The sequence below is a fragment of the Rhinopithecus roxellana genome, chromosome 10, assembly GCF_007565055.1.
Source record: "Rhinopithecus roxellana isolate Shanxi Qingling chromosome 10, ASM756505v1, whole genome shotgun sequence".
In the NCBI taxonomy this organism is placed as follows: Eukaryota; Metazoa; Chordata; class Mammalia; order Primates; family Cercopithecidae; genus Rhinopithecus; species Rhinopithecus roxellana.
Window position 1 is genome coordinate 54,159,625 of NC_044558.1, and position 11,811 is coordinate 54,171,435.

The 11,811-nt window shown below is 49.5% G+C and overlaps 1 protein-coding gene across 3 annotated transcripts in view; it reads left to right on the forward strand.

Moving 5' to 3' along the window:
* The first annotated feature begins 4,012 nt into the window (after nt 1-4,012).
* ZBTB39 (zinc finger and BTB domain containing 39) overlaps nt 4,013-11,811 on the forward strand; it is a 40,362-nt gene continuing 32,563 nt past the window's right edge. Inside the window, exons 1-2 of one of the 3 annotated variants that reach the window (XM_030939423.1) lie at nt 4,013-4,154; nt 5,602-11,722. In XM_030939423.1, the coding sequence (XP_030795283.1) occupies nt 5,646-7,784 (2,139 nt within the window). In that variant the 5' untranslated portion in view covers nt 4,013-4,154; nt 5,602-5,645 and the 3' untranslated portion in view covers nt 7,785-11,722. The other 2 variants (XR_004059670.1, XM_030939424.1) reach the window with 2 other exon arrangements.

An 11,811-nucleotide genomic window follows, 5' to 3' on the forward strand; every position in this document is an offset into this window, starting at 1 on the left:
CTGTTCCTTGACTCTTCCAGCTACATGGTAAATACACACATACTTATGATACACACACTTCATATTTAAATGTAAATAACTTTACATATCTTTTTGTATATATCTATTTCGTGAACAGTGCCTTACACAGTGCTTTGCATGATGAGTATCAGATTTATTTAGTGATTAAAATAAACACACGAATTTGGAAGATGGTTTCTAACACATAAAGATTTTCACGGCCGGGCGCGGTGGCTCAAGCCTGTAATCCCAGCACTTTGGGAGGCCGAGACGGGCGGATCACGAGGTCAGGAGATCAAGACCATCCTGGCTAACACGGTGAAACCCCGTCTCTACTAAAAAAAAAAATACAAAAAACTAGCCGGGCGTGGTGACGGGCGCCTGTAGTCCCAGCTACTCGGGAGGCTGAGGCAGGAGAATAGCGGGAACCCGGGAGGTGGAGCTTGCAGTGAGCTGAGATCCGGCCACTGCACTCCAGCCTGGGCGACAGAGCAAGACTGTCTCAAAAAAAAAAAAAAAAAAATTTTCACAGACCAGTTTTAGATAAAAAAACAGGCTAGACCTGGTGGCTCATGCCTGTAATCCCAGCACTTTGGGAGGCCGAGGCGGGTGGATCACGAGGTCAGGAGGTCAAGACCAGCCTGCCCAACATGGTGAAATCCCATCTCTACTAAAAATACAAAAATTAGCCGGGCGTGGTGGTGCATGCCTGTAATTCCAGCTACTTGGGAGGCTGAGGCAGGAGAATCGCTTGAACCCAGGAGGCGGAGGTTGCAGTGAGCCGAGATCACGCCACTGCACTCCAGCCTGGGCAACAAGAGCAGAAAACTCTGTCTCAAACAAACAAACAAACAAACAAACAAAAAACAAAAAAGGAAAAAGAAAAAGAAAAAATATATTCAGAATGACTTGTATTACTAGGATAGGCCTGGGAGACATCCATTCCTGAATCTGACCCTACTTAATTAGAGAAGGAGGTGGGGACCAAGGCTGTGCAGAGACCCAGCCACAGAGGAGGATGAATCTATAACACTATACAATTTTTCTGTCTCCAAATGCTGAGCCTGGGTTCTGTGACAGATCCTGGGGATGAAATGATGACTCATACAGAGAGTTTACACTTTAGCAGGGCCATGGACAAGCAAACAGAACTTGATCCAGCTAGGACAGGGTGTGGACAGGGAAGTTACTACTGAGGCCAAGAAAGAGAGGAGCAGATATCTTCACCGTTAACTGGCTGTCTTAGTTATTATAAAGGGAAAACATTATTTCCTCCGACTCCTCTCTAATGTGCCTGTTACCAGCCCCTGCAGCTCTGACTTAACAGTCCCCAGAATGTGTAAGTCAATTACATGTGGTATATACATGAGTATGGGTGTCTTTTATTAATCTGAGATGTCAACTATCACAGTCCATCATCCCAAGGGGGGTTCTGTACCCTAATGGAACAACCAGTGAAATCCTCAGGCTCTTTATGTTAGCCTGGTACAGGGGCCTTGGTTATGCCCCTGAATTGCACTCGTAAAACATCAACACAGATTTCCCAAAGCAGTGTAGGGACAGGGCCACAGAGCCAGAGGCCACTTCCTGTAGTCCTTTCATTCTAGTGAAAGTTCTGTCTTCCTACAGTCTGACTTGGGGCCACTTGGGAATGACAGCTGTAGGTGGGGGGTGGCGAAAGGAGGGAATACTCACTTTAGTATTACTTATGTCAGCTTTATAGCCAGAAGTCAAAGAATGCCCCCACCCCAGAGCCTAGACCCTTTTTCCAGTGAGTCTTCTCTTTGACTTTTCAAAATTATCTATCTATAGGGCTTAAAACGGGGGACACTTAAGCAGAGTCTAGGGACTTTCTTTGGGTCATGAAAGCTATGAGAGTTGGTTCTGCTCAGACTTAGTGGGAGTTAGGCATATAGGCTGAGATAAGAAAATTGCTTTGCAAGTAGGAACGTAAGTGCAGAAAGATTGCTCTCTAGTGGGACTGACAAAAATTGCAGTACTGGGGACTCCAGAAAAAAATGAAGACAAATGTTAAGTTAGATTCCTGTGTTTGTACTTGAAGAATGTGTGAAGGGATCCTGATCCTCCCTTTCCTGTTGTAAAATGGTTGATGCCTAAAGAGATCTGGTCCACAAGACCTTGACTAAATTCCTGGCCCTTTCTTCTCCATTTAACTTTGTATATGTTTGTTATTGTGACTATATGGTGATTTACTTTAAAAAGACTTCAGTATAAGTGGTATATACTTTCACCTGTGTCTTTTGGATGCTTTGTTTTCATGTGAAGTTTATTGCGGTCAACCCTCCAGAGATGGCTGGGGCAGTTGGTTAGAAAGACTGAACAGGCCCAGGCCCTTGCAGGCCCAGCAGCCCTCTGTCTCCAGAGTCATGCTGGAGACTTTAGGGAGACTCGGTTACCTTGTACAACTGTGAGAGCTGGGCCTGCCACTGAAACATTGTGTCAGCCTCTAAGTGACCCTTTCACTAGATGGTAAAGTGAGATGCCTCATCCCCAAACTATAAGAACAGTTGTATGGCTGTTTTTGTGTCTCCTGGCTAACAAATGTTACATGTTTGGCAGCATTTGGTATAGTGCTTACTTTCAGTATAATCTACCACCAGTTAGTGAGGTTGTGGAAAGAAGGACACACAATCTCCCAAATTCATCAAGAGAACAGACAATTGCTGAATGGCCAAACTGGCTTAGATCTGTTGGCGATATTCAGTGTGTCCCTTCCTTTCCATTTATCCATCAAGGAATTACTGAACCCTATCATGCGCCTGTCCTGGGAGTTTGTCCTTGGCTGCAAGCTATTCTCAGGCAGTGACTGGGATGGGATGAGTGAGAGGATGAAACTGAAGGGTCTTGGAGTCTAAGAGCTTCCTCTGTACTGAGGGAGGGAGGGTGACATGACCAAGACTTCTAATGTCTTTGGTGGTGGTGGGTGGGGCTGGCAGTGTAGGTGGTTTTGGTTTGATGACAATTTTTGGGCAGCAGCATTTGAGAAGATGATTTGGGAGAAGGGTGGGGAGGAAGAGTGATCGAGTTCTACACAGAGTTGGGGAGGGCAGGCTTCAGGAAACAGGCCTGGGGTGCCAACGTACAGTGAGATCCTGTGACTTTCTTCATTTGGCCACCTAGGTGGAAGGAGGGACAGCAGTGGATTACCAGAAGGGTCCAGTAGTAGCAGTCTAGCCCTCAAGTGCTCCTTCATTCGTTCAAGCAGGCTTCATGTATTAAGCACTTATTGTGTCAAGAAGTGTGGTAGCGGCCGGGCGTGGTGGCTCAAGCCTGTAATCCCAGCACTTTGGGAGGCCGAGACGGGCGGATCACGAGGTCAGGAGATCAAGACCATCCTGGCTAACATGGTGAAACCCCGTCTCTACTAAAAATACAAAAAACTAGCCGGGCGACCTGGCGGGCGCCTGTAGTCCCAGCTACTCGGGAGGCTGAGGCAGGAGAATGGCGTGAACCCGGGAGGCGGAGCTTGCAGTGAGCTGAGATCCGGCCACTGCACTCCAGCCTGGGCGACAGAGCGAGACTCCGTCTCAAAAAAAAAAAAAAAAAAAAAAAGAAGTGTGGTAGCAGTCAGTATGGACGTGCCGCGGTGTGCAAAGCCACAGATCCCTGATCCAGGAAGCCCACAGCCTAGTGGAGGAGATACATAGTGATCAATCTTACAACTTTTTGTAAAAAGCCCATAGTAGATGTTCTGAAGAGAAGCTTTTGGAACTGTGAGCGAAGAACAGGGGAGTGGAAGAGAGTTTGGACGGGGTTTTTCACTCTTCAGGCACCAAGTCCCCCACACAGTGGATCAGCGCTTAGAAAAAGCCAGGCCTGGGGACTTGGAAGCCCCTGCACCCCTAGCGCGAGTAGGGCCCCGGCCCCGGCCCCGCCGTCGGGGGGCGCTGCCTCCTCCCGGGCGGCGGGGGGCGCTGCGGTCGGGCGGCGGGGGGCGCTGCCTCCTCCGGGACGGCGGGGGGCGCTGCGGGCCGGGCGGCGGGGGCGGCCCGGGCCGGCGCGGCGAGCCGCGCGGCGGATGGAGAGTCTGGCCGCGGCCGGCGGCGCCGCCTCCTTGTCGGGCCGGGCGCGGCGGGCCGGGGCCTTTGTGTGAGGCGGCAGCGGCGATGGTGCTCGGGGCCCCGCGGAGCCGGGTAAGCGCGGCCAGGCCGAGGGCTGCCCCTGGTCGAAGCCCGACCCCCGTACCGGCATTTCTCTCGCTCTTGCTGGGGTTCTCTTGCCCGCTCCCTTTGGCCGGACCCATCTTCCCCGCCCGCGCGCCGACCCCGGCCGGCCCCGCCGCCCCTCCCTTGGCCCCTTATTCAGCCCCGTGCCCCCGCCAGGCTCACCCGGGTGAGCCCTGCGCTGTTTGTGGAGGGACCGAGGCGTTCGGTGCCTCCGGAGGGAGCGCCCCAGCAGATGCAGCGCCCTTCCCTCCCAGATGCGAGTCTCCGGAGCGGAGACCGCGGCGCCCGGAGATTGTTGGGGTGTCCTCGGAAGTTCCCAGCCTCCGCGTCTCGCACCCTCCACTCTGGCTGCCCAGCGCTGCGACCCGCCGATCGTTCAGGGGTGGCTACCAGGGCCCGGGAGATGCTTGGCCGGTACCCCACAATACTCAGACTCTTCCTGGGCCCCAGAAAAAGTTGGGAGTTGTTGGTAGAATCTGGAGAGGTGGAGAAAGGGGCTGTGTTGCACAGAGTTGTGAGACTGAACAGGAATTCAAGTACCTCTTCTTCCTTAGTCGTGCAGGAGTCAGAAAGGGCAGAAAGTGATAGTGAACAAGCCTCTAGGAGTCTTACCTGTATAATTAGAAGTCTTTCTTGCGGCATCAAGTAAATATATGTTAGTGAAGGGCAACAAAATATAAACCCCGAAAAGGGTGGCCAAAAAGAATACAACATATTAAAGTAATATTAAATACTACCACAGTTGTGTTCTGTTTTGCTTTGCTGTGCATTCTGAGTGTTTTAACTTCACAGAATACAGGGACTGTGATGAAGCAGTATCTGGAGGGGCTCTGGGTTATCGAAAGGCCAGAGAGCAGGTATGTAGTATAGGCAGAGAGAGATGGGGATTCAAGAACGTGAGATTTATTTAGAGATTGATTGAGAGGTTGAAGACACAGCAATGACATAGCTAAAAGATGGAACTACCTTATCTGTTCCTCAGTAGCTAGTGGAGCTTTGATAGTTGTGTTCAAGCATGTGCGTGGCATTTGGCATCATGAGGGAAAAGAATATGCTCAGTGAAGTAGGAAAGCTTGTATTTGGGAGGAAATTAATAGAGAAATTTGATCCAGTGGCTCTGGTAATGAAGTATAAGATTGTGTCCGAGGGAATGCCCCTAGTTCGTCTCTAGGGACCAGCTTAAGACGAAGCTATCAGATTGTCATCAATCGTTTTGGTTTTTGTCTTAACTCTTTGAGTATATACAGGGGGAGATGTCGTTGTCTTGTCATAATGGAGGAACTCTCCATGCCAATTTACTCCTGATCCCCACCCGGGGCTTGGAAGCATTCAGAGTGGTGGTATTTTCTCCTGCATAGCCCCTCTTTTGCACGGATGTGTTTGGCCATCCATCTTTTTCTCTTGCTGTCCACAGATTAACTGTGCTGATAAGGAGGTAATTTCATAGGAGCTGCTAAGATGGGCATGAGGATCAAACTGCAAAGCACCAACCACCCCAACAACCTGCTGAAGGAACTCAACAAGTGCCGGCTCTCAGAGACCATGTGCGACGTCACCATTGTGGTGGGGAGCCGCTCCTTCCCGGCCCACAAGGCTGTTCTGGCCTGTGCAGCTGGCTACTTCCAGAACCTCTTCCTGAATACTGGGCTTGATGCTGCCAGGACCTATGTGGTGGACTTCATCACCCCTGCCAACTTTGAGAAGGTTCTGAGCTTTGTCTACACATCAGAACTCTTCACAGACCTGATCAATGTTGGGGTCATCTACGAGGTGGCTGAGCGTCTGGGTATGGAGGACCTTCTCCAGGCCTGTCACTCTACCTTTCCTGACCTAGAGAGCACTGCCAGGGCCAAGCCCCTGACCAGCACCAATGAGAGCCACTCTGGTACCCTGAGTTGTCCTTCGGCAGAACCTGCCCATCCCCTTGGAGAACTCCGAGCTGGTGGGGACCACCTTGGTGCTGATAGAAACTATGTGTTGCCCAGTGATGCTGGAGGGAGCTATAAAGAGGAAGAGAGGAATGTTGCCAGTGACGCTAACCATAGCCTGCTTCTGCTGCAACCGCCACCACCACCACCAAAGACAGAAGACCATGACACCCTTGCTCCCTTCACGTCCATTCCTAGCATGATGACCCAGCCAGTCCTAGGCACTGTCAGCACGGGCATCCAGACCAGCACCAGCTCCTGCCAGCCATACAAAGTTCAAAGCAATGGAGACTTCAGTAAAAACAGCTTCCTCACCCCTGACAATGCAGTAGACATTACCACTGAGACCAACTCTTGTCTGAGCAATAGTGAGCACTCCAGAGATCCAGGCTTTGGGCAGATGGATGAGCTGCAGCTTGAGGACCTGGGGGATGATGACTTGCAGTTTGAAGACCCTGCTGAGGATATAGGCACAGCTGAGGAGGTGATTGAGCTGAGTGATGACAGTGAGGATGAGCTGACTTTTGGAGAGAATGACAATCGGGAGAATAAGGCCATGCCCTGCCAGGTGTGCAAGAAAGTTCTAGAGCCCAATATTCAACTGATCCGGCAGCATGCTCGGGACCATGTGGACCTGCTGACGGGCAACTGCAAGGTCTGCGAGACCCACTTCCAGGACCGAAACTCCCGGGTAACCCATGTCCTGTCCCACATTGGTATTTTCCTTTTCTCCTGCGACATGTGTGAAACTAAGTTCTTTACCCAGTGGCAGCTGACCCTTCACCGACGGGATGGAATATTTGAGAACAACATCATTGTCCACCCCAATGATCCCCTGCCAGGGAAGCTGGGTGTCTTTTCAGGAGCAGCCTCCCCAGAGCTGAAATGCGCTGCCTGTGGGAAAGTATTGGCCAAAGATTTCCATGTGGTCCGGGGCCACATCCTTGACCACCTAAACTTGAAGGGCCAGGCCTGCAGTGTCTGTGACCAGCGTCACCTTAACCTCTGCAGCCTCATGTGGCACACGCTGTCCCATCTCGGTATTTCAGTCTTCTCCTGTTCTGTCTGTGCCAACAGCTTTGTGGACTGGCATCTTCTAGAGAAGCACATGGCTGTGCACCAAAGCCTGGAAGATGCCCTCTTCCACTGCCACTTGTGCAGCCAGAGCTTCAAGTCAGAGGCTGCCTATCGCTACCACGTCAGCCAGCACAAATGCACCAGTGGCCTTGATGCACGGCCTGGTTTTGGGCTACAGCACCCGGCTCTCCAGAAGCGGAAGCTGCCAGCAGAGGAGTTTCTGAGTGAAGAGCTGGCGCTGCAGGGCCAACCTGGGAACAGCAAGTATAGCTGCAAGGTCTGTGGCAAAAGATTTGCCCACACAAGCGAATTCAACTACCACCGGCGGATCCACACGGGCGAGAAGCCATACCAATGTAAGGTGTGCCACAAGTTCTTCCGAGGCCGCTCAACCATCAAGTGCCACCTAAAGACACACTCGGGGGCCCTCATGTACCGCTGCACAGTCTGTGGGCACTACAGTTCCACCCTTAACCTCATGAGCAAGCATGTTGGTGTGCACAAAGGCAGCCTCCCCCCTGACTTCACCATCGAGCAGACCTTCATGTACATCATCCATTCCAAAGAGGCGGAAAAGAACCCAGACAGTTGACTGGGTCCCGGCAGAGCCGCGGGGAGCTCCCACGCAGCAGCCGGGATGCTGATATCTAAGAGCTGTTGGTCCCTCCCCAGCTGAAGTTATACTTTTGCCTTGGTAGGAGTTCTGTTCTGTGTTGTGTTTAAAGAAGAAAAGAAGAAGAAATAGCACATAAGCTGTTACTGTTTTTGAGAAGCAACAGCCCCCTATCACATTTACCTCCATACCTGTTCTTGCCCATGAAGGGCTGTGTTTTTTATTCTTTTGAGGCTGGTTTTGGGATCTAGTCAAGCAGTTGGTGTCCACTAGACCCCCTTCCCCAGCCTCTCTAGTTTTAGTTTACTGATAGGTTTTATGCTGCTAAGAATCCAACCAACAGCCTCACTGAACAGAGGGAGTAAAGGGAGGTTTTCACTGTGGGTGTTACTGCCAGGCCTCCAGCTGGGATGACCAGCTATGAGAAAGATTTTGGGAATGTGGTCATTCAGAAAAGACAGGTCAACAGGGCAGTCCCCTCAGGTTCCAGCCCTCAGCAGGGACAAGGTATCAGGGATGTAGGTGTCTGCTTATCTACGGCCCTAATCTGCTGATTGGACAGTGAAAATCTTTTGGCAGCTAGATCCATACTAGAGACAGAGCTTTCTATTTAGGTCAGAAAGCTTTGGGATGAATTCCTGCCAGCCAGAAGAGGTGTCCTGCGGTGCCGCCAGAAGTGGCAGCCTGGATGGACAGGAGAGATTTCTCTTTTCTCCTAATTTCCAAAGAAACAGGATTTTATGGAGTGATGGCCCGGGAGGTCTGACCTTCTGTGGGGCAGAGAGGATAGGGAACCACTTGATATAGTCATCTGTTTTGGCCACTTCTGTTGGCTGTGAGTGTCCTGGTGGAGAGGTGGGGATGTCTCTGACAGCAGCAGCCTTGCCTTAATTTATATCTGGTCTCCTGCCCAGAAGTGTTTGGCCCGTGGTTTAGATGAGCTGACTCCATGAAGTGGTGGAGTCGCAGACCGCGAGCCCTTGAGAATTAAAGGGACCTGAGTAACTGGTGGTGTGTAGCAGGGTGTGCGTTCTGACTGTCTGTCCTAGTCGGGTAACCTGTTGTTTACTTTGTGCTAACAGTGCCGGAGCTTTGGCAGCTCACCTTTGACCTGCTGGAATTTATCCTGATCTGTTGTTGCCATTACCTCCAGGGGTCGCTGTTGGATGGCAGCTGGTTCAGGCCCTCCCTGGGTGGCTGCAGAGTGTGCCGGCCCAGCCCACGCAGCTGGTTAGCTCCACTCTTACTTGGTTTTCTAAGGGGCTTTGCCCAAAGAAGGCTTGAGGGATAGGGCCCTCGATCTTGCATACTTGTGAGGTGCCACCTCAGTAGCTCATACTACCTCACCCTGCTCAGGTGAGCTCTGGGAATCCCTGGCTTCAGCCCTGACACTGCCCCTGGTGGGATTCGGCAGCACCCCGGGCTGTTTCACAAGCAAGTAGTTTTCATTAACTCACAAAGCCTTTTTGGACATTAATATTTATTTATTTTTGTTTTTGTATACACATTACCCAGCATGTCTTTTGTATAAGAGACTTTAGGAAAATGAATTTTTCCCCAGCAAGTAGCCATATTCCAGAAAACAACCTTGACCAGAGATTTGGAGAACCAGGGGTATAACTAAGGGAGGACGTGTCAAGCCCTTAAGCAAATTCTTTTCTTCTCCAGATTGTCTCTAGCATAATAAACCCAGGGAACACTTTAGGCCATGGGTATGTGTTCTAGAAAGTTCGGGCCAGTTAAATTCCAGGCCTTTCATCCCCTTTCTATCCTGTGATGGAGTAGATTGGGGACAGGGTTGAGGGGAGCAAGTGACATGAAGGACCTATTTGCACAGTTTGGAAGCCTCCTGTCCTTATTTATATTGAGATGTCAGACAAACCAAAGCTCCATCCCTGTTGGTCCTGCTGCTTCTCCCCAGCCCTGAACTGATAAAGCCTCAGAGTCAGAGTGCATGGCTGTCTGGTGGGGTGACCATTAGATGAAGGGACTTGTACAGTGGCCAGTTTAAAGGTCCACCTTAGACCATCTAAACCCACCTTGTTCAGTGTCCCCTCAGGACATCCTCATCAGTAAAGCAGTGTTGAGACTCTTCGTTGCTGACTGGCTTCTTCCTTTCTTACTCACACTGACCATTAGAATTTAAGAAGGAGATGTGTAACAGACTACAATCAAGTGTCTGCTACATTTTCAAGCATGAGCAATCCCTCCCAGACTGTTGGTGAGGACTGATTTTTGAAATGCTGGCGTGAGAGAGGTGGTAATTACTGGAACCAGCCAAGTGACTGAGAGCAGATAAATGTGCTGGAGAAACCTTTTTCCTTAACAGAGGGCATCATGGATGCTGGGTGGTCTGTGTACTTAACCTGAAACTGTGAAGTTTTCCTTTTTTGCCAGTAAACCAAAAAGCAGATCCTTGAAACTGTGCCCTTGAAACACAAGACAGAAAACTGCATTCCCTGATCCCCCTGGGGCTGATCACATTGATCAGGGTGGCCCAGTTGGTCCCAGTCAAATATGTCATAGGATCAGTAGCTCATGAGATTTGTTGACCAAACCCTTTCCCTGTTGGGGACCCTTATATTCACACCTGAACTTCCCCGTTTCTCTCCACCCCGCCAAAGTCATGTCTGCTTCCTCTGCCTCTAGCTCACCCTCTTCTGAATGGTTTTACTTGAAACACTATATTGTGGCATAGGGCACCCTGGGATACCTGGTAGAAGGTATTCGTTTTGTTTTGCATTTTTAATTGTTTTGACTTTCCGTTCATTTGATTTTGTTGCTCCCTCTCTCCTGGAGCCTAGTTTAGTACTATCTTCTGTGTTACTCTGAAGTTCTGTTAAAGCCTTGAACATCCTCTTCTCCTGTTTTCTTGGTATGTACTCAGGACCAGCTACATCATTTGTGGAGCTCTCTTATTCACAAATTATTAAGAATGATCATAGAGCATTAAACCAAATATGAGGCCATTCCCAACTTGTTTTCTGAGGGGAAAATGGTAATACTTGTGTGGGACCTGGGGTTAAACAGCAGAGGCTCCATGTGGCCAGAGGCAGAGATTAGTATCCTGGCACTCCAGTGATTCACTGGTGACTTACAGATGCCACAGCACCTGCTGGGAAGCTCTGCTGAACCTTAGTATTTGGTCCTAAATTTTATGACTCCATGGAGTTCCCATCGTCCATGGCTAGTTAGGAAGAAAGGAGGTGGGATAGGGGTCAGGCCCAGGTGACCTTTAAGAACCAGGAGATGGGTAAAAGTTTTTTTTTTTAATATCCTTCTTTTCTGATCTATGAGTACCCATTTGTCTCCAGGCCAAACCTTTGGGCTTAAATATCTTTTTCCTAGACAGGTTTTTGCTAGTGTTGAATTTTCTTCCTCCTCTGGCCTCCTTCTGTGGCCCTTTCCCCAAGCCCCAGACTACTTCCAAAGCAAATTCTAGATGGACGCTGTATTTGTTGGTATGGGAGTGGGCTCTATGGAGCGGTCTGCACCCATCTGGGACTCTTTTCCCTAAATCCTGCACCAAATGAGTCAGGAGGCAGGGTGCACAGCATTAGTTTCAGTGTGGTTATGCATCATAAGCTTAACATCAGAAAATGAAACTCGATTTTGATGTTTCTTTAAAATCCTTCACCTGTTCAGTCCACTCGCCGCTCCCACCTTGAATAGCTAAAGTCTTTTACGAAACAGAGAAGAGTTGTTGACGTCTAACTCCTTCCATTAAATTAATAAGTACTGACCTCCTAATATTTAAGTGTTTACTATCTATTGCTGTAAAGTTTTGTATATTTTGTAAACTTTTTTCCCCAAATAGTAGATGTCTAAAATCATTGTACATCTGATTCTTTTATATTCCATTGTTCAGCACAAAGTGTGGTTTTTATTTAGAATAAAAAAAGAAATTTGAAATGAGAGTTCTCTTCCTACCTACTATGAATATGCTCATACCTGGAGTTCAGAATATCTGGGCTCATCACCCTTTCAGTAGCACATTTCTGCCCAG